Source organism: Agelaius tricolor, unplaced genomic scaffold, assembly GCF_023055355.1.
Source record: "Agelaius tricolor isolate 1412-34295 unplaced genomic scaffold, bAgeTri1.0.p SCAF_4, whole genome shotgun sequence".
Taxonomy (NCBI): domain Eukaryota; kingdom Metazoa; phylum Chordata; class Aves; order Passeriformes; family Icteridae; genus Agelaius; species Agelaius tricolor.
In genome coordinates this window covers 24,902,929-24,925,691 of record NW_027269264.1, presented here as the reverse complement: position 1 = coordinate 24,925,691, position 22,763 = coordinate 24,902,929, and the positions used below count along the sequence as shown (strand labels likewise).

The 22,763-nt window shown below is 38.7% G+C and overlaps 1 protein-coding gene across 5 annotated transcripts in view; it reads right to left on the bottom strand.

Moving 5' to 3' along the window:
- SLC24A2 (solute carrier family 24 member 2) overlaps window positions 1-22,030 on the bottom strand; it is a 113,902-nt gene extending 91,872 nt beyond the window's left edge. For 2 of the 5 annotated variants that reach the window (XM_071424930.1, XM_071424934.1), the window contains exons 1-2: window positions 21,655-21,794; window positions 18,933-20,007 (exon numbers count right to left, since the gene is read on the bottom strand). In XM_071424930.1, coding sequence (XP_071281031.1) covers window positions 18,933-19,865 — 933 coding nt within the window. In that variant the 5' untranslated portion in view covers window positions 19,866-20,007; window positions 21,655-21,794. Of the gene's footprint in view, window positions 1-18,932; window positions 20,008-21,637; window positions 21,795-21,878 lie in introns of those variants that run through there. The other 3 variants (XM_071424931.1, XM_071424932.1, XM_071424933.1) reach the window with 3 other exon arrangements.
- Window positions 22,031-22,763: the final 733 nt, after the last annotated feature.

Genomic DNA, 22,763 nt, shown 5'->3' with positions numbered 1-22,763 from the left:
TAATGAGTTCTTTTATTGCCTCTCCATAGATACATTTTTTTATGCTTTTGCAATGATACCATAAATAGGCAGCAAGAAGTCTAGATCAACATTAAAGTAACTCTCCATATCATTCCCCCAAACCTCATGCTGTTCAGAGCAAGTTAGCCCTTTCCAAAGTTATTTAAGCTGAAATACACTGAAATGAATTTATTCTGCAAAATCTAAAACATTGATCTGAGGCAAGAGCACCTGTAAAACTTAATACACATATGTGAACAGGTGTTGCCCTGGCTAAAAATGTAGAGGTTTTAGACTTGGAGGTTACCACCAAGAATTCTGCTTAATACATAATTAGTTACTTTGATGAAGTGCATGTAACTCAGCCTAATCTCCCTTCTTACTTCCTTTTAATTTCAAATATAAAACAAATGTGAGGGCATTCTGTATAAAATTAATGGTGGGATCAAAACACCACAGAAAATGAATACTCAGACATGACAACAACTCCTTAAAATGCTGACAGTTTTTAGCCTCAGGAAAAAGGCAGAACTCTTGAATTTGCCCATAGGAAAGAAAAAATAATTGCCTGCTCCCATTCTAGATGTTCAGGGTAGTAGGCAGAAGAGATCATGTCATAGGAAGAGAGGCTGAGTGAGCTGTGTCTGGTCTGTCTAGAGCAGAGCAGGTTCAGGGAGAGCTTTCACATGTGCAAAAGCACCTGACAGGAGGGTGTAAAGGGGCCAGACACCCTCAGCAGTGCCCAGGGAAAGGACAGAAAGAAATGGCACAGACTGAAATACAAGAAATTTTTTCTTAACCTTTGAAAGAAAATTATTTTGAACTACAAGAGTGGTCAAAAAGAGGTACAGATTTCCTAAGGCAGTGTGGATCCTCTCTCCTTTGAGGTTCCTAAGTCCAACCAGGTATGGCCCCAACATGACCCATAATAGCTGAGCTGCCTGAGGCGGGCTGAGTCTGGACAATCTCCAGAGGTAGGTAAGCCTCAACCCAGGTGTGATTCTAAATGGAGAACCTCATTAGAGATACTTTAATGAAAGCTGTTTATTTCAATAAGCTTGCTTACAGTCTCTGTGCTCAGAAGGGCAATATATTCAATCAAACTCCTTCAGTAACAAAAGAAAGCTAAAAATAGAACTTACATTCATCTTGTCTTTCAAGCTTACAAAATTTAACAAAGGTGTCTGACTTCTAGAATTTAAGGACTTGAAGGACAAAATACTTTTGCTGGTGTGTACCTTTTTTTACTGCTGTCATAAAAAATATCATAGTGTTTGTGAGTATAGTCTTGCCTGCTAAAAGTTCTTATTTGCACATTTCTGTTCATACTTGCAACATTGGTAACCTACTGAAAATCACTCCACATACATCTGGGCCTTTATGTGAACTTATTTGCTGCACACAATACACCTGATGACTGATCTGTGATGGGACTTAGTGCTTTCTGGCCTAAAGCGTGGCTAACTAAATATCTGTATAGACAGGTGAATGACATTTCCTATTACAAATGACTATAATTAGAGAGCAGGAAATATGACACCATATTTTATAGTAATAACAGTGTACATGCAATAGTTTCTTTTACTTCAGGTCTCAACTGTGTCTCCTTTACTTCTGCCCTGCTTCAGAAACAAGAAGGTGGAGAAAATGGGAAACATATTTAGGAAAAAGTTCAAGATGATCTTTTGTTTTCCAACTGCTACTGAGCAATTATCTGATGCATTATCAGATTTCTTATCTTGTCTCTAAGTAGGCCCAGCAGGGGTACTCCAGAGATCTCCAGGTGATCCATCTGCAAAGCCAGGGGGCTGTATTTTTATTTTTTGTGGCTCTTTGCAGCTGAGAAGTTGAAAAGGATCTTCAGCCCTATTATCTCAGGATCAAGCAAGAGACTGAGAGCCATACCGCTTGCAGCAGTGTGGAGAATCTGCTGCTCCCACAGGAGATTAAGCCCTATGATAAATGCCATGACAGATCCGCTCTAATCAGCAACAGCAAAGCTGGCCTGTACAGGAGGTGTCGTTCGACTTGCTGAAGAAACAGTGCATTAAGAATAATCTGAATTCCTTATCAAACTGAATGGGTAATACAGTTCTCAGCTGAAGCAAGAAGACACATACACCTATCAGGATATGTAAAAATTGTATTTTTTCAATATCAGTATCACTAGAGAAACAAATGCTCCAATATTTTGTACACATGCTTAAACAGCTTAACCTCATTTATCTCTAATGGGCTGATAAAATATCCTCTCAATAACTCCAAATTTCAAAGGAATTTGAATTAAAAAAACCAAAGGCTTGTTGTATTTCTAAGTGGAATGTCTTATGTTGAATCACATATTTTCACTGCACAATCTGGAAGAAGGTCACCAGATGGCACTATTACACATTGTCATCCTGATTTCAGTCTCTTAATTCACACAGAAAGTTTTTAATTGTGGAAGAACTGGTGTTATTATTACTGTAGCATTACATCTATTTGGGGCAAGTGTGACAAGTATCATCTCTGTTTTAATCTCTGCAGCTGTAACAAGTTCTTCCAGAGGAACTGTCCTCTGAGAACTAGATGTACTTTTGCAGGTTTAAATACAGACACAAAAAGAGGGAAGGTACGGACTGTTCTGTTATTTATGCATTTCTCTGCTCAAGGACTAGCATGTAATGGGAGCACATCACAGCAGGAACACACACACATTTGCCTATGCTGATTTTTCCTCTTTGGTAAGCAGAAACCCTCTGCCATCATTGCAGAGAGATTAAAAGCCCTAGGCATACTTGTAATACTTTTCTCTATTATACTAACAGACAGCCAGCATATCCAAGGTGCTTCTTGGACCCAATTAAAATGCATCTGCACACCTATCAGAAAAATACTGCACACTATGAAAGCTGGCATTTGAACCTCTCCTGATTGTCCTCAGCTCATCTTTTAACAACATGAGCAGAAATATTAACCTTAACACTCCTAATTGCCACAGCATGTACAAATATTCTGAGCAACTCCTGATATGTGTATTTTACAACAAAAACCATTCCTCATTTCTATGGCTACTAATCTGTGGTCCCCTGATATGTGTGTCATGATTAGTTCTATAGCATGTTAGAAGCATAATTTAAAATAGTAATTTAGACTTGCTAATGCTTCAAGGTTGTAGATGTTTTTTATCATTCAGATACAGCTTTGTTGAAAGATTATACAAGCTGCCTAACAGTTCTTTCCTGACTCACAGAATAAAGAAATAGACTCAGTAAATTATTCTTTTGCTTTCACATATCCCATTCACAGCACAATTTTTTGTTAACTATATCTTATACTTCAACAAACTCATAAATGTTGAAACAGGAAAAAAAACAGGCCATGAACTTTGGATGAAAATGGCCAATTGTTACAAGAAGTCCTGACCCGCACAACTTTGGATGAAAATGGCCAATTGTTACAGAAGTCCTGACTGAATTTTTTCTGAAAAAATGCAGTCACCTTTTCATAATCTTTAATGAGACTCATGTGATAGCAGAATTAATGAAAGTTTACTTCATGACAAGTATATTACTGGCATACATACTGCACTGGGGAAGCTAGCAACCTTGCTGAAGAAAAACACTGGCTAACAGCAGAAGCATGACTATTTGTGCTGATAAGGAGCCTAGCTTTTTAGTAATGTATCTAATGTTACTGGTCATGTGAACAAAAGGTTTTCTCCTAAATTCCAGTTTGGAGAGTTCATGTCTCCCTGGATATTCAGTACCCAAGTGGAACTAACAAAAAGCAACAGAATAGCCATCACAGGCCTGGGAGAGCCCTGCATTTTACAAGGAATAAATTCACCCAGCAGACACTAGAGCAGCACCATACTTTGGAATTAAACTGAAAAAGGCAGCATTTTTCACAGGAAATGGTGCTGCATTTTATCAAAAGTAAAATTCATAAACACAGATACACTCCATTGTTATTTCTGATCATATAAATTAGCATTCTGCTCAACACTCAGCTTTATATTCACCCCACATATTTTCATGAACTTAAGTAAGTTTCTTATATCAGGAGCACTGCAAATTATAGTAATAGTTCAAGTCTAGAAAAACTATTTCTATCAAAATTCTCCTTGCTGGAGGGGTTAATATTGGGCAGTACAGCTCCCCTCCAATACAAAAACTCGGAAAGGTACAGGACATCATGATGACTTAGAAAATACTCCTTCCTTTTTCTGCAATGTTTGATGCCAAACAACATCATAATGGTCAGCACTTTCTGCACAGAATAAGCTGCAATTACACAAAGTCCTTCTAGCACTTTGAATCTATCCAAAACGCATTAAAACCAACAATGCTGATATCCATCTACTGTGAGCAGAAAGCCGATCCCATGCAGCTGTTCAGCTCTCTGCAGTGCACGATCCCTGGCTGACATTTGGAGTTGAAAGAACAGATTCTTTTGCTCTTGATGTCAAGATGCACTTTGCTACGTGGTCTTTCACAGGCTGCCAGAAAGCGTTTCTTGGCTCACAGTTTGGGAAAGAGCAATGCAACAATCTCAGTCCCTGACAGCACCCGACAAAGCTGACACATTGAAGCAGAAATGTCAACATATTAGGAAATCAGGTCAGTAATGGCTCCTTGACGAGAACCTGATGGTTTTCTTTATTCTTCCCTCGCTCTAAGAGGCTTGGTGAACAAACTGCAACCAGCATTGTCCCTAGAAGAGGTCAGGGAGCAGGGACTGAGGCTTACAATTGGCCAATCCTCCGCACCCCGTCCTCTACATTTAGAAGGAAGGTACTCATATCTCAAAGGGGTGATTGGCAAAGGGAAGACAGTACATTTTAGGTTTTCCATGACAAATGGACACTTATATGTATGGTAAAGTATCATGGATGAAGTAACACAGGCATAACAATGAAATGTGGCATGAAATCCTTATTGTATGGAAGGAAATTTGCCTTTTAAAAATACCATTTCTCAATACTAATCTCCTACACTTATGCCTTATTCTTTTACCCTTACACTGATATAACAGTGTAATCGTTACTTTGACATTCATTCATAATGTCAAAATTGGGTGATGGTCAGAACCACTGCAACAGGAAGAAACAGATGATGCTCTACATTTCATCAATGAAATGCCACCATTTTCTTGCTTCACACAGATGTTGTAACACTGATTATTTTAATGGGGTGACATCCAAGGACATTCAGGGTTTGGGTTCTTTTTCACAAATGAATAAGGCAGGCATAGGATTTTACAACTGTGAGGAGATCCGAGACATTGTGAAATCAATTACTTGCTGAAATTCAACAAACAAGCTTGAAAGAGCCATGACTGCAAACTGATTTCCTTTTGTTAAGGACTGTATGTACACACCTCCTTACAGCAGACTCTGTTCCCACACTAAATTGTGAAATATTTGAAAACAACAATTACCATTTAATTGTGAAGAAAAAACACCCAAAAACAGTTATAAGCAGATGGAGCAAGAACAATATAATCTGAATTTTTATAATTAACCACTCTTTTTTCCATTGGAAGCTGGAGTTGCTGGATCCTAACAAGGGTTTTCTTGCTATTTTAGGAGATCTATGCAATTTCATTAATTTGCTGTAAATGTTCCATCATCCACATGGAAGGTTAGAAATTTGAGCAATTAAAGAATGGATTAAGTAGTTAACCGCTGCTGTAATTCTCTGAATGTTAAAAGTATGCCTCATTTTATAAAAAAGATAATCTAGAACAATTTGCTATGAAACATGTATGTTAACAGTATCTGTGGCTGCAGTGCCAATAACTTTTCTATAAATAACAGTAAGATTCACTTAATAGCTTATTTGCCCAAAGTACCTGTTTGGAGCCATATGTAATATTTACATACTGAACTGAATAGAAAGAGAGCAAATTAAATGTTCACAGACTAGAATAACACTTAAATGTAAGCATTTTATTTTGTTTGCTGGTATAGAAAAACAGTAACTTTAAATTACCTCTATCTCAAAGGCGATCCTGTGCTAAATGACACCAGGCTATCACCCTCACACAACCTGATGTAATTCCAGGTTTTAGAAAAGGCAGCAATGGTAATTACTCATGGTATTGCAATAAAAGCACAGGAGACAGCTTTTCAGGTTTTACCAATCTATTGCTGCAAGTGATAGCCCAGATTTTTGCCCAGTTCCAGGTCAGGAGAGGATCAAACATTACAGTAAAGATCCTATTGGTGGAGTATTGGTCCACAGCTACTTGAACATGAGCCAGTGTGTGCCCAGGTGGCCAAGAAGGCCACAGGCATTCTGGCCTATACCAACAATAGTGTGGCCAGCAATACCAGGGCAGTGATTGTCCCCCTGTACTCAGCACTGGTGAGGCCACACCTCAAATTTTGAGAAACCTCAAAATCACTTCTGGGCCCCTCACTGCAGGACAGACGTTGAGACGCTGGAGGGTGTCCACAGAAGGGCAATGGAGCTGGGGAAGGGTCTGGAGCACAAGTCCTGTGAGAAGTGGTTGAGGGAGCTGAGGTTGCTCAGTCTGGAGAAAAGGAGGATCAGGGACAACCTTACTACTCACTACACAGCCTGAAAGAGATTGTAGCCAGGTGGGGACCATTTTATTCTCCCAAATAACAATGGGTAGGCCAATAGGAAATGGCCTCAAGTTGCATCTGAGTACTAAGAACAATTTCTTCACTGAAAGGGTGGTCAGACATTGGAACAGGATGCCCGGGAAGGCCTCCATCATCCCTGGAGATATTTGAAAACAGTGTAGATGTGGTGCTTAGGGACATGGTTTAGTGGTAGACCTGACAATGTTATGTTAATAGCTGGACTCAGTAATCTTAAGTGCTTTTTCCAACCTCAATGAATCTATGGCACTATAAAAATGCCCATTTCTCTGCAGTGATTACATAAGTAACATGAGAAGACTATATTCATAGGTCAGGCAGCACAGCTAAGCCAGGTGAATCCGTGGCCAAGAGCTGAGTTCTGCAATTGTCTACATCTTGAGCTTCTCATTGGTAATTTTGAACGTAGATCAACTAAATCTGAAAATTAGTTTTTGTATTTTTGTGGAGTAGTTTTCTATGTGAAGAGCACGTAATTCACAGAGAAAAGTTTTCTTCCATTTGATCACTCACAAAAATGTGCCTGTATGTGTACCTAATTAACAAAACGGGTAATGGCTTTTCCTACCTTTCAGAAAGGAATTAACTAACTTTTCCCATGCCCACTCTTTCCCTTTACAGACACACCACTTAAGAAGGATGAAACCAGCAGTGGTTTCTAGCAGTGGTCTGGGAAAAGACAATTGTGATCCCACCACACAATAATTGCTTTGATATTTATCAATAATCCACATGACCGGACAGATCATGCTGTGATACACTGAATGCCCTTTTCCAGTTTGAGTCCAAGGGCAAAGAAAGCTGATAAAGCCAGTTTTGCTTGCTACAAGTGCAAAAGAAATTGCTTTCTTTGTTTGCCAGGGGTGATTTAATATGGAAGGAGAGCAGCTCAGAAGGTTGGAATCATACAGTGGCACACAGAAAACAGAGAAGCATCCAGATCATAAATCTCAATGTCCTGACTTTTGAGCTTATTTCACTTTCATCAAAATCAACAGGAAAACTTGTCATCAATTTCAAAGATACCTTTCATTGAGTTTAGCCCTTTCCCTCACAAAAGAAGAAAAAATAATTGTAGAAATTATAAAAATCAGCACATATAGGATTTATTCAAGCTCCATTTGACTTTTTTCCCTACTATCCTTCCTTACATTTTAAGGACGGGCAATAATGATAATGATGGGAAGAATTCTTAAGCAGAAAATGTACTAACATTTAAAGCTTTGGCAAAGAGGATATGCTTATCAAGATCCTTGAAAACCAGCATGATACAAAATGAGAGCCTCGTGTATGCTATCTGATTTCTTTCCACCAGGCCTGACCACCACTTTCCCAGATGCCACCATGCTCTTGCTTTGCCTCAAGACCATTTTGCCATCAATACGCTGATCTTTTTTTTTTCTTGCATACTGTAATCTAATCAAGCAACCAGAAATAAAACTTTCCTACAGCACACTGTACAATGTTCTATGATGCTTGAAAACCACAGGTTTCTAAGACAATTAAATGAGAGAACCACATCTTGACCCTTAAATCCAAAGCTAAGGCATGAGTTAGCAATTCATTCCAGCCTGTTACTAAGCCTATTGCTGTTATTTTAAGATGAGAGTCTGCATTTCTTCACACATGTCTATGTATGAGATTATAAATCAACATTTATTTCCCACAGCCCTAAAAAGAAGAGGCTGCATGTTTTGTTTTGGGTTTGGTGGGGTTTTTTTTGTTAATGCTAAATATACAAACACTATACTTAATGGAAACACTTATGGTGTTTCTTGCAAGGACAAAATGGACACAGGAAGTTATCCAAACAGTTTGGTAAGTAATTTCAATACTGATCTATTTGAAAATACTGATTATTAAGATTTATATTTGTAAATGATTACTAATATATTTGCAAACATATTGCAAGAGATAATTAAGGAATGAGTGCAGAAACATTTCTATTACCTTGCTTAAAAGGACTTACACTTTACAGGCAACTTTAAATGAAGAAAGTAATAGATCCTTACCCCAACTTTGTGCACAATTTCTTACTTATGTAACAAATTTTAGTTACTGTAATTACAGCTGTTGGCCTTTCACCTGAATAAGAAATGCCTTTTCTCTGCACGAAATGTCATGCAGCAAAGAATAGCACCATAGGCCATTCCCATGATAGAATCAAATCATGAATACCTCACTGTAAAGCAAGAAATCACTCCAGTACAGTGATGTAGACCTCCTGTTTCTATCTCTGCAGAGGTACAGGATAAAGAATCATTAATGTGATACATTAGGTACAGTAAAATATGTCCATAGTGTGCTCGGCCTCAGGCAGGATTGTTATTTGTTGCTTGGAACATATTTAAGAAAACACAGACATTTTTCTCTGAATAAGTAACCTGGAAAAATCCTATGAGGAACATGCTGCTCACAAACTCTAAATATTTGAGTGAGTCCTACGGAAAAGGGTTGCTAGGCAGAAGGCAGGTGAGATGGTGCAGGAAGCAGGCGAATGACCATCCTAGAGAGCAGCACCATTTCTGGTTCACCTCCTGTGTGGCGCCTTTCAGACTGACAGTGTGTGCACACACGCATGCACACATGCACGCCCACACATGCACACGTACATGCAGGTGTGCCCGCACACACACGAACAGGAGATGGCTCCAGTACACACTGACAATGAGGCAATCAAAAGGCTACAAAATCACTTCGTTATAATGTCCAGAGTAGGGTTCAGAGCAGCAGCAAGTAGTGATTTTATTTCAGAAATGGAACACAAAAAACAACAACGATATTCCTCTGCAATATAGTCCCAGGATCATTCTCTGACTAAATTTCAAAGGAATTTTGCCAAGGGTTTTGAGAGGAGACTCGGGTATTCTGCCTGTGACTTCTGGAGAGAAACTAGCATTGCTGTATCTGCTTCCAAAAAATTAACTCAGATCTGGACAACTTAACAGCTTTAAAGGACTTGCAATATAAAGAGGAAACACTAACCACTTCTTAGCTCAGACTTTGCAGAGTATTTAATAATATTTATATCACTGCAGCATTTAAAAATCCAGCCAAGATGAAGATTTCAAACAGAATATGCTTCTACCTAGAAACATTCTAAATGAAAAGAAACTGTAGTAAATAAATACAATTAATACTAGGAATAAAGTAGAAAACCAGAAATATTTAAATAAAAATATATGGAAACAAAATTAGCTGTGAGACAGCATGATGCTTTCAAATTATTTCAGTTGACTTTAAAAATCCATAAGTAACTAATATGAATTATTTCAAACAACTCCTGGACAAAGAAATTTTTGGAGTTCTAAATCTGGGGGTTTTCCACAAAAACATTTGATTGCCATAAATTTTAGTTAAATGATAACTTTGTTATTGTGCTGGTAGCAATAGAAGGACTTTAATTAGTAATTTGATAAAAGCTTGCAGCACAAACAAACAACAAAATTAACATCTGATTAATCCCAAAAGAGGTGCTAATCCTCTAATGTTACAAACCCGGCAAACTTCAAACTTCTTCCTTGGGCAAAAGTCTACATAACTAGACAGGGCTCAAATGATGCCCTGAAGGTCACCAAACACAGGCTGTGACTGCAGACGTGCCTTTTCCTCAGTGATCTATATCAGCTAGAGCTGTTTTACAGCAATGTGAGAGGGTGAAGAGTTTACACTAGCTGGTTATGCAATAAATGTCACTGGTATTACTGCTGACTTCAGACTAGACTCGCAGCATTAAGCAGTTAAGAGGTGATAAAGCAGGATTAATTCCCGAGGAAAATTTTTTATTAATTTGTCAGCATAGTTTGTAGTACAAATTCCCTGCTACCTTTATTCTTCCTCATACAGGAAACCATTTTGCACCAATCTGTTATTCCCTTAAGAGTAGGACTTCATAGCAATTTTAATATCATTGCACAGACACACCTTTAAGCCTGTTTTCACACACTCACCTTAAAGGAAGTCATCCAAGATCACAGCTATTTATGGCTGTTCATGTAAATCACAATATGGACGACAAGGGAATGGTTATGGAATAGTGCAAAACACAGTAACTTCACAGTAATTGCTCTTTGAGCTGCCCTGATGAAATTGTACCTGACAGGTATGGCAAAATCACCCAAAGTGAGTGAGTGGTTAGGGCAGGGCAGTACTTTACCACTAGATAAAGCTGCTTCAGTGGCAACGTGAGCTCTGAAACCTCCACCTGCTGTAGAAACAAATACATGATCAACACACTGAATTCTCATTGCTCTCCCCCACCCTGAGGCCCACTTCTCTTGCCAGCAAGGCAGTGGCGGCTATTCCAACACAGCATTTTTTTTCATTTCCTTTTTTCAGATCAGAACACAGGTAAATGAACAAACCACCAATGAGAGCAAATAACTAGTTTCCTCAAAGATACAGGTATTGCCTGCAAAATAACAAAATGTGGTAACGTACTACAATATATAATCTGTCAGATGCAATTTTTTTGCCAAAAGTATGCCCTAAGTCTGCTCTAACTTAGGATTTTTAGTTTGCCTCTGACACTGACCTGCACTTAACAATACAACTGCAAGAATTTCAAATACACAAATTTACAACAAGAGCAAAGTAAATCCAAACCATCTGAGCTGACTATTTTCCCCAAAACCAAAATAGAGTATCAACAGTACTGCTTTGACTTAGGTCCTGTAATACGAAAAGGTGCTGCCTTCTACCAGATATTTCATTGATGACACTTGCGAAGATCTATTGCAAGTTCATACAGAGAAATAAACTACTTCTTTAAATCACCTCTTGGACATCTATGTTTAATAAATAATCAGCAACTCAATGACAGCTTGGGTGAGGAGGAAAAGACTGATGGTATGCTAACCGTATACATAAAGCTGTATACATGACAAATCATATTCTACTTATCAGGTACTGTGAATCACATTTATCTTTTTCCCATGACGAGTTGCTTTCCACTGAGGAAGGAAACTGTGATTTCCTACAGTTATCCAAGCACCTAGTCTAGGGGAGACCAGGTTACCATCCCATTACTGTGGCAGGAAAATTAAAAATAGTAAAAAAAATATGTGCCTGTCTCAGAACAAAAAAGTTTCAGGAGCATTCTGTAAGGCATTCTTCTTGAGAGACCAAATTTCCAGCATTTTGAAATGGACAGCTAAGTATTATTAAGGTATTTTGTTTCCACTGATAAAGGAAGACAGTGATTTTCAGGAGTACTTAATGAGCAGTTTTGAACTAAAAAAAAACAAACACAAAACCAGTCACCTTTCTTTTTCTAAGCCACCTATATCTCATACATATCTGTGCACTATAAATTAATTATAATCACCCAGTATTTGGTCAATCTTGTCTTTGTAGTTTCTAGAAAACTTGTCAGTGCCAAGAAAGCATTTTAATCTCTGGTTTGTGCCAATAGCACGAGTACAGCTGCAAAGATTAATGGAAGCAGCCATTAAGGAAAATAATAAAAAGTGATGTTTAAATAAAAGCTGGCTGAAAACCAACAGAACATGGCTGATCTAGGCCAAGGTGAAGGAAACACCATTTAATCTACAGAATTATTAACATCACACTAGTCACCATTTGCAGGTTAGACAAAACTTGGTGCATGTCTGGGGAGAAATAAGGAAGTCTTATTTTTTATATTGAAGTTTATTTTATAAACAGTAAAAAAGAGGTTGTTAGATAGAATGCCTTAAGAGTTACAGGTTTTACAGCTGTTCATTTACACTCATCTCTGATACATCTTCCCATCTGTTCTATATGCCATGTATAAAACACTTTTAATACTCATTCATCCCACACAGATCTTTTCAAGAGAAGCATGGGCCATACTTTAAGAACTTTCCTGATCTCCACTCCTTTATCACTTTTGTTGCAGGGCTCTCTTTGTTGTGAACATACTACCCCTTACCACTAAAAAATTCAAATTTGTTATAATCTTATTCCTTAGTTACAAAAGCAAAATCCATGAATTCTTGGGGAAAAAAAATCAGAGGAGAAAGTACACACTAGAGCCTCTTTTCACACCTCTACAGCTAGCAGTGGGGAACTGACTCCTGCTAATAAAACCAAAAAACCCACAGATCATTAGCAGGAAAAAAGCACTTCATCAAACCTAATTTTTTGGCCTGTGGCCCTGGCAGTGTAGTGCTGGCTGCCTGGGGAATGTCACCACTCAGAAAGGCCAAGGTCACTCTGAAGTCAGCGGTGCTCAGAGCATCACACACTCCAAATGTGGCTCCCTCAACACTGCAACAAGCACTGCCCTAGGGCAGCTTCCACAACTCACATTCCACATCCCCAGTCTAAAACGTTCATTGTGAAGTGGTCACTACTGCCTTTTAAAACAAGACCAGAAAAGTAGGGGAGTCAGCTGTGCCCTGCCTCTCAAAAATTCTACATGAGGAATGCAGCATCAACTTAAAATGGGCCATGAATGTGGGAGATCTGCATGTAATTTCATAAAAGTTGAGCACTTCCATCCCCAAAATCTCAAGACTTTGTAAAAGCCTTTGGATTTTGTTAAATATTTATCTGAGAGGTAAATTTGGAGAAGTATTTTGGAGGGGAAAGTAGAGGAATATGGGTCAGACAGAAAAGCAGTACCATAATGCTGCACCTATGTCTGGCATTTCTGAAAAAGCCTCTAAGCAAGAAACAGATTCTGAACCTCTTTTTGATTTTAAAGTAAAGCTCCTCTAGAGATTAAGCACCCCAAAACTGGTTGATTCTGAGGTCTGGTATACCGATTTGGGGTGACATTCCACCTACAGTCTCCCATAGCTCTCACATTCTGTGAAGGGTCTGGAATAAAGTATCCAAAACTGAGATAATGGAGGGAAAAACTTTTATAAAGTCTCCTGATTTCCTCTCTTTGTCCAGCTTCTGGTACAACAAATTTAACCATGTCTAGAGTTCTGAAACACAGCATGGTGAACATTTGCCGAAACAGCTTCTAAGATGTATCATTTGACTTCTTTTTAATTACATATGCTTTTTATTTTTAAATATACTGATGGATATTTTGTCCCCCTGCTATTAATTAATGGTGGCACTGTTCTAGACTTCTTTTTCCCATCATACTTAACAAGGGTGGCATCTAAGTGGATGGCCATGCGTTAAGAGCATTTAATCTACGCTACATTTGCATGCTGTCACTTTTTGCTCATTACCAAAGTACATACATAAAAAACCAAGAGACTCCTGGGGTGAAAACTATAATCATTGATTTGTGGTCAATAAATTACTAAGAAGTGTTAAAAGAAACTGAGAATAGTATCCATTTCACCATACTAATGGTTCCAGATAAAAAGTATCAGCCTATGCTTATGTTAGTTAATAGTCCTAAATTGAAACAACAATGCTAAAAACTCAAGGCAAATTAACTCATAGTTACTGCTACTGGAGTAACATTAAATTAAAACAGGAGTAGATTGAAAGTTTTCTGAGAGAATAAAAGCAGATAAAACATGACACAAAACCAGACATCGATCTAAACAAGAGATGGTTCAATGTCAGTGCTGAGGCTTTTGTTTCAAACATGTACTTAAAACAATGCACCTATCTTGCAAGATCCAGATACTCATAGCTCTGTATTCACACACATGCTTGCACAAGTAGACCGACTGAGAAATGTCTCTAGAATAAAATTCAAATCTTCCTAAGAACAGTGAAACACTATGAACAATGAAAGCTATGAGAAAAAAAAATATTGGTAGTGAAAACAAAGAAAGAAAAGAAAGTTATTCTATGGATAGAGTTACAGTTACTAGGTCTGTGGATTCAAAATGAAGAAGTCCTGAAAAAGGAAGTTTCAGTTTTTCTTGTATGCATGCAGGTTATTTGTGTTTTACCTTAACACATACTAGATCAGACATTATAATAGTGAATGTACGTGTGCAGTGCTAATACAACCACCAAGCAGAGAAGTACCTAAAATACTCTTACTTTCCTTTAGAATGCAAATACTGTCATTAAGTACACTGTGGCAACACTTGAGATCATTGTGGATCTTTAAGTATTACACATAAGCTATTCAAGTTTCTTAAGACAACAAAATTGGCAATAAAATAATAGTTACACTGTGTTGGTAAAAATAGCTCATTTTCCAAATGCAGCTCTCTGTAAATGTAGAAAAACTGCAACTGTCTTGTATATACCATAAGCTATTCATCTAAAATGGTACTGTCAGTGAAACAGATGTCATTGCACAATATCCCTGCACCACCCACATTCTGTTCTCCTAGTTGCCAAACAGAACTGTTTTGAATTATTTACTGAACAATCAGATTCAAGCATTTCTGCAATGATTTTCATGCTACATTAAAGGAAAAAAAAGTACTTAAAACTGAAATGTAGTTCCACATGATGTTTTAATGTGATTTAATACATTCAACATATCTTCACCAACACAGATGATGAAGAATAGACTGAAATCTTAGCAGAAAATTTTAAAAAGTCTTATTTTTAAGATGTTTGTCCATCAGCTTCTTCTGTTTTCCTCTTCCTGCCTATTATAATCAATTTCAGGCTTATGTTTTTAAATATCCTTGTTCAGCTGATTCCACCTCAGCCCTTACCTATCTGTTCTTCACAGGATAGCTACATAAAATCTGAAAATCATACCATAGAATAGGTTAAGCTGGAAGGGACTTCTGGGGATATCCAGCAGTGGGATGGCTCTTACTACTGTAGGGCCCATTCAGTGTGACTTGTTAGGGACACATCTTGATCTGCATATTCCATACGCCATCCTACTCTGTAGAACTCAGCCATCTGGTTTTTATCTTGTCTTTTAATCCTGTCTTGCTTTTTCATCTATCCTCTTTTTTTTTTCATCTTTTTCACAGTGATCTCTGGAGTTCATCAGTATCAGACTGCCATCAGGCTTCCTAGGGGGTGGCATGAGGCACAGACATCCACAGTTCAAATAGAGCCTTGCCAATGAGCCCTATGAACTCTAAATGCAAAAAGGTTTGTAGTCTGTTCTCACCAGTGCCACAAAATTGTTCCGAAAACCAAAGCTACCAGATTTTCTCAACCTGACACTTTAATAATTGAGACTACATATATTTGAAAACATGTGAAGGAAAATAGTGAGCACAATAAAATTCATATAGAGTACTCTGTCTGCATTCACATTTGTACAAGCGACCAACACACTAAAGAAAATAAGATCAGAAGTTCAAATAGTCACAGTCTTCTAGTACAAAAAGATGTACTTTAATTTTTAAGTTTGGTGATAGAAATCTAAAAGGCATCTAGAGATACACATGCATTCTAGCAACCTGATGAATACACCTAGAGCAAATGAAAGCTAGACAAAAAAATCAATTCATATCTAAAGCCTTTCCTCACAGGAAATATTGTCCTTAAGAATGTAAAACTTTCTTCAACCTCTCAAGACAACTGAGAAAAGAAGTATGGAAATGAACATTAAAACACATTTTAGTATCTCAAGAGGTTTCTCATCTGATCAGTTTTCTACTCTTTGGTACTCGTTTGCTAATAAGCCACCTAACCCTTCACTATCCAGCTTTATGATGCCTTATTTAGACTTCTCAAATTTGTTGAGCTGCTTTCAGATTACATCAGCCTTAAAGGTAAATACGACACACATGCTTTTTAGCAGAATTCTTGCCAGTTTGGCAGCAGCAGAATCAACAACAGATAGGCAGAGGGAGTTTTGGTTAGAGGAAAAGAGAATTTTCTCTACTGTCCTAAAATTAAAATTTTTCAAGAGACTTTAACACACCCAGTTCCAGATAGCTGCCTAGCAATTCTCTGGCTCAGTGGGGGAAAAGAGAGTGAGAAAGTTTCCATCAGAAACAACTGAGATTGCAAATTCTGTGTTCAGTATACTAATTTGATACATACAATTGTACATACACACTCTTGATGAGTGGGAGCAATCTAGGCTAACAGTTAACACTGTAGGAATGAAATATTTTTTGCCACCAAAAGCCAAGTCTATCACTTCTGTGATACTTATAAACCTCAGTGTTTAGGAAATAAACATCCATATGCATTGCATTCACTACAAGGCACCAAACCTCAGACTATAAAAGCACTTTATTCTTTGCTTTAGACAATAACTTCAAGTCCTAAGCATCTCTATCAGGCTTAGGACTACATGTAATAGTTTTGGGGTTTGGGTTTTTTTGCTATTTTTTAATTTAAAAAGCAATCTAATAATAGCAAGTAAAGTAAGAGAGAACTTCACTGAGATTTTATCCAATGAACATAATCTGTGACATCCTTGCTATAAGAAAATAATTTCATTCATCCTGCTTAATGCTGTTCAACTGAAGAATAAAATAATTCATAATGACTTATCATTTCAAAGTGTAAGTGGAATATTAAAAAATATGCCTTTACAGCATAGCTCACAGAGTAAAAACATGGTCTGACACCTTGAGAAGCCATTTTCCCCGGGAAGCAGAAAATACGTATTTGCTAAACTGCAACAAAATTAGAACACCTTTCATCTTTCTTCACTCCTCAAAGATTTATGAATACATTATTTTATCACTTTAATTAAATTTAATTCAGGAAAATTATTTTCATGAAACATATCATGCAAAGCTTGTGTTTTTAGGAACAGTAGCCAATTTTTGATTTTTTTTCACCCCATCTGAAATCTGTGTACCTGTATTATAAACAAATTCTAAGTAATTAAAATGTTAAACAATAAATGAGTGGTTCTAAAGGTATCCTTTTAAAATCAAGGCCATCTAGAGTACTTCAAATATAACTAATGTTCAATACGGCTCGCAAATGATTTATTCTTCTGTTCAGTGAAAAATAATTAAATACTTTGATACACAGCTACTCTCCCTTACCTTGTAGCCTGGACAACACAAGGCAGTTGCTTTTCATATTGATAATTGCTTCAGACCAATTACTGATTTATATTTTCTGTCCAGTTTTGGACAGATGAATGTGTTTGCTACATATACCAGAGTCTTTCGATCATGACATATTTTTAGCACTAACTGTCAAAGGATTTACAGAGCACTACGAACTCTTAGATTATTTAGAAACCAACTATAATGTAGTTATAGAAGCCCCTTGCTAATTAAGGTAAGTATTTTGTTGGTGTTGACCCTTCTTTTCATTTACTTATAAAATCCCAATAATGCATTTTGAGAAAGGTGAAGATAAGCATGATGATTTTGGAGTAAAAAAAGGAAAAGATAAAGTTACAAGTAAGTGTACAGCTGTTAAACCTGGTTAGAGAATACAAGGGAAAAAATGAGACTTTTTGGGGCTTTAATTTTGGTGGTTTGTGGCTTGCCCTAAAACTGAATGTGTCTGTCACAACTTTTAAAATATCCAGCTCTGGTATGTCTCTCTCCTCCTGTTTATGTGCCTGTGCACTTATATTGTGCACAGGATTGTGCCTCTTCTGAACCACTTTATATATGACTGCTAAACAAAAGAACAGTGAGCAGCTAGGTCCCTGATAATTTGAATAATTACTGCATTATAAAACCTTACCTGATGAATATACCCAAAATTATATAAAACCAGACATTCCAACCAACATATTGCTACATGCATAAGTATTAAGCAGCTCAGCTTCAGAGGTCCCTTAAATATTGCTTGCTTTAAGAAGAAAGCTATTTAAAAGATTATTGTAATTGCTGAAAACTCAACAAGCATTCCATGCATTAATTTCATTATCTACTTGTGGACAAAAATTGTTTACACAGTTGAAAATAGCATATGGGAAACCATCCTCCTTAAACAGAGAACCTATGACTTTTGCCACTGTGGTCACTCTTTTCACGAGTTTTATTCATGAAAGTGCCACTAATTACAACAGGAAGTTAATATTGCATTATCATCATCAGTAGATGAAAAGCATGCATAAAAAATAACTTTGTATACTGTTCTGAATTATTTGCACCCTCTCTGAGGAAAAAAGTGCATTGAAAGTCTTTAGAAAGCCAAATTTTGTCACAAGATCCTCCCCAGATATTGTCACTGCTTAATCCAAAAGCTTAGGGAAAAAATAGCTCGGACCTAATCAATGTGCCAAAATGCTGAGTAAAGGTTTATGTCTTTTTGCTGTCAGTTTAATTCTTGCTTTCTATGTGATCAGGATAATTCTGGAGTTAAAAGCTATTGATTTACTAGAAGGCTGCTTGTTTTTTTATTTTCAATAATATCAGTTTGATTAAACAAAAAGACATTTGAGCAAAACATGGAACTTTTCTATATTGACTACTGCACTGTATTAGAACCCTTATGCTATAGAAGGACTTAGCACTTATAAGGACATTAGTACATAAAATTAAACTAAAAATTGACCAACCTTTCCTTCAGCATCTGTTGTTACCTTCTCAACCTTGTTCCTGTTTAAAAATTTCTTCACCAATTCTTCTACTTGGACATTGAACTTCATAAACGTCACATAGAAAAAATATGCTGTCAGGAGTGTTATGCTTTCCCACCACATTATGAAGTTATCCAGAAAAAAGATGATTAGCAAGATCAAGTCAATGATGTAAAAGGACATGTCTCGAAAGAGTGGCCACCAAGTAAGGTTCAAGATCTCTTTAGAAAATAAAGCACACATTCCAATAACAAAAAGGATATTGAACACGGCAGATCCCACTATTGTACCAATGCCAACGTTGCTGTGGGATATAAACACTCCTATCAAAGAAGTGAAGAGTTCTGGGGCTGACCCACCAGCAGCCATGAAGGTTGCCCCTGCCACATCATCAGAAATGGCCAGTTTTTCAGTGATGACAGTCAAGGAAGGAACAAAGAACTCATCACAGACTATGGCTAAGGCTATAAACATGTAAATCATTCCAATTATATGGAGGATCACTGCTCCCTGTCTTCTCTCCTCAAGAGAGAAAAGGTCCTCAGGGTACTCTCCCTTCGCATGATCACCTGTGTCATTGTCTTGCCCAGCTTCATATTTCATAGAAGCGTGTGGATCTGGAGTGCCAATTTCATTCTGTTCTGTGAAATCCAAGAGAGTTCTTTGATGCCCATGCACCAGCTTTTGGCTATCTAGGCTGCTGACCAGCGCCATGCTATGTGGTTCCATCTTGAAAAAGGCACTCATTGAAAGTGAGAAAGTACTAATGGCCACTACACTGACAAGGAGCCCTACAATTCGTATCAGTCTCAGTTTTTTCCTGACATTCTGGTGCCACCTGCAACCGAACAGCGGTTCCGCCAAACACCACTCCTCCAAGACACCAACAACAGTTTTTTTCTGAAGAGCCATTTTGTGTTCTGTGAGAGACGCTGAGGGAGTCAGACAGACTGTTCCTTCATACTTTTCTCCAGCTTTGAAGTTAGAAGTGCTGTAAGAGTCTTCCCAGAATCAAGTACTTTTACTCTTCACAGGACGTATTTTCTTCATTCGTCTTAAAAGGACAAACATTGACATTAGTGAAACAGGAAGTGATTAGAAACTTATGAAAGCATTTTACAGACTGGGTTACATTTAAAATCTGAAGCAGAATATGTAACATAAACCTCTGTCACATCCCACCGGACACAGCAATTATATGTTTGTTTATGCAGTAACCCTGTGGATAACAGTTTACCAATACTCATTTTATGTCTCTCATATGCATCTGAGCCACTGCTCTCCTCAGTTGCCAAAAAAAAAAAAAAAAAATCCTAGTGGAAGGTAAAAACTGTCCCCAGATGTTGTGCAAAAATGAGGAAACTATTATTTTAATGGATACACCACAGATTATTACCTGCTGTAATTACTTTCCACTATGAACATGTAATGTCCAAATCCCAAATGCAGGGACAATAGCGCCAGGAAAAGCAATCAAAGTGCTAACAAGCATCTCATCAGACATTTAGACAGCTGAGGCAGCATTAATTGAAATGTTACGTATGCACAGAGCAACAGTCATTGATGTGTAAGTAGAACACTCTGATGCTGGAACAGGATTGAAATGGGAGTTTCTTTAGCTCCACTGTAAAATCAGCTCAGGTTTACAGAGAGAACTTGGTTTCCTTCTGATCAGAGCTAGGACACTGTCTTGGATGAGTCAAGACAAAATTTCCAGTCTCCCCTCATTCTGTTTTGATTTATGTCATGCATTCAGGAATAAATGTAGGATGTTACTAAGAATACCTATGTGGTACCTTTTAAAAGTGCTCCTCTTACTAATACTTAAGAAAATTGTTTAAATTTACACAAGAGTTGATCCTGAAACAAATGAAACGGTAAGGAATTATGCAAGAATTACAATTCATATATGCCAGAGATGAGCTTTCTTGACTAACAGCCCTTTTAACACAGGAAAAAAAAAATCTGTAGATAATAGCAGGTATTTTGCTTAAGGAATTTGAAGATTTGTAATGTAAAAGTTAGTTACATATGTGTCTTTCACAGTTAGTTGTATTTTATATGAAACAAAATGTAAGATACTTTCTGAATCAAACTGAATGTTAGTCTTTACAATTACTGCCCAAAAATACTTTGTTACATCTCTTATTCAAGTCATTTGTAGCAGTAGCTAAATTCTGAACATTCTGTCAATCAGCAGAATAACTGACTTTGTATTCCCAAACACAGGATTACAGCTATTACATGCAGTTATCTCCCTAGAAGTTAAGTCATTCTCAATTTCTCCTGATTTTTTCAAACAGTTTCCACACTAAGATGTCATAGAGACATACTTCATCCGCAAGATGCAGCAGCACGGCAGAGATATTTATCTTCCACCCTAGAGTTAACACTCGACGGACTGCCACAAAAACATTTAGCAGGAAAGGCACCGGAGCGGCACCACCACCGCTGCCGTGCACAGTCGGCGGCCACGGGCCGGTGTCCGCGCTCCCTTGGCCATTACGCGAACGGGATACAGGAGAAGCGCTCCTGCCGTCCCCTGCCCTGGCACTCCGCGGCACAGCTCGGCCAGACCGCTCCCGACACGGCGGACCCCAGACCCGACGGAGCGCAGCGCAGCCCCCCGCCGCCCCGCCTTCGTCCCCGTGCCCCCGCGGAGATGCCGCAGAGCCTCGCCTAACTCAGCCCAAGTTCGCACCGCTCCGCCGCGCTCCGCTCCACGCCGCACAAACTTTTTCCACCTCCGAAAGGGGAGCGGGTCCAGCCCCAAGAGCGGAGAGCCGCGCAGGCACCGACCGGGGGCTCGGGGCACTGGTGGCCCCTACTCGGCAGCCGGTACCGCCCATGGAGGCGGGAATTTGCGGATGGGAGTCCCCGCACCGCCGCAGCCCAGCCCCCGCCCCGCACTCCGCCGGCGCTCACCCGGAGCTGCGCTGCGCTGCGCGCCGGCCCGCGGCCGCTCGGCAGGGGCGCGGAGGGAGCGCGGCGGGGACGGGCACGGGCACGGGCACGGGCACGGGCGGCCCGAGCGCAGCCCCGCGGCACCGACTGCGGCGGGCGGCGGCAGCGGGACCCGCCCCTAAAGGCGGGGCAGGCGGCGCCCCGCCCCCGCCCGCCGCGCCCCCACGGGACTTGGGTTGCTGGCCAAGCAAGGGGGGCAAGGAATTTATTGCTTTTATTTTTCCCCTTCACTCTGGGTTAGCTGGCGCCGTTTTAAGCGAGATAAAATTTAGCGCATCTAGCAAGGATAATAAGCCTCGAAGAGCGGGTCTCTTTTAAAAAGGTGAGGCCTTCTGGTCAAAAATCCTTTATGCCAAATGAAAGGAAATCAGGACAAGAAAGATAAGGGCGTTTCATTTTGGATTTGATTTAAGGATGACAACACATCCATGATTAAGTTATTTGTTATGATTAATTTACTGCTGAACAGAAATTTCTTCAAACTGCATTTGAAAGTTGCCAAAGAGAACAATAAAGATGCCCTGTACACACGTGAAAACAGGAGAATTCCTTAGCCAGAGCTGTCCCCTTCTATTTTAATCTTCTGTTTTCAACATTAGTATTTCCCCAATAAGCTACGCTTCATTAAGTAAATGCTTCAAAATTCACAAATATTGAAACAGTTACAAATGCAGCTCCGCCATAGCTAATTTCCTGTGACGTATGCTGGAGATCTATTAGAGTACACAGGTGATGCTCTTTTGACATACCGGTTGCATTCCTCCTCTATGCCATTGTTAAAATAACCTACTTGGTAATCCATGGATAAACCAAAGTAATCCAGTGTAGGCGGCCCAACATCCCAGG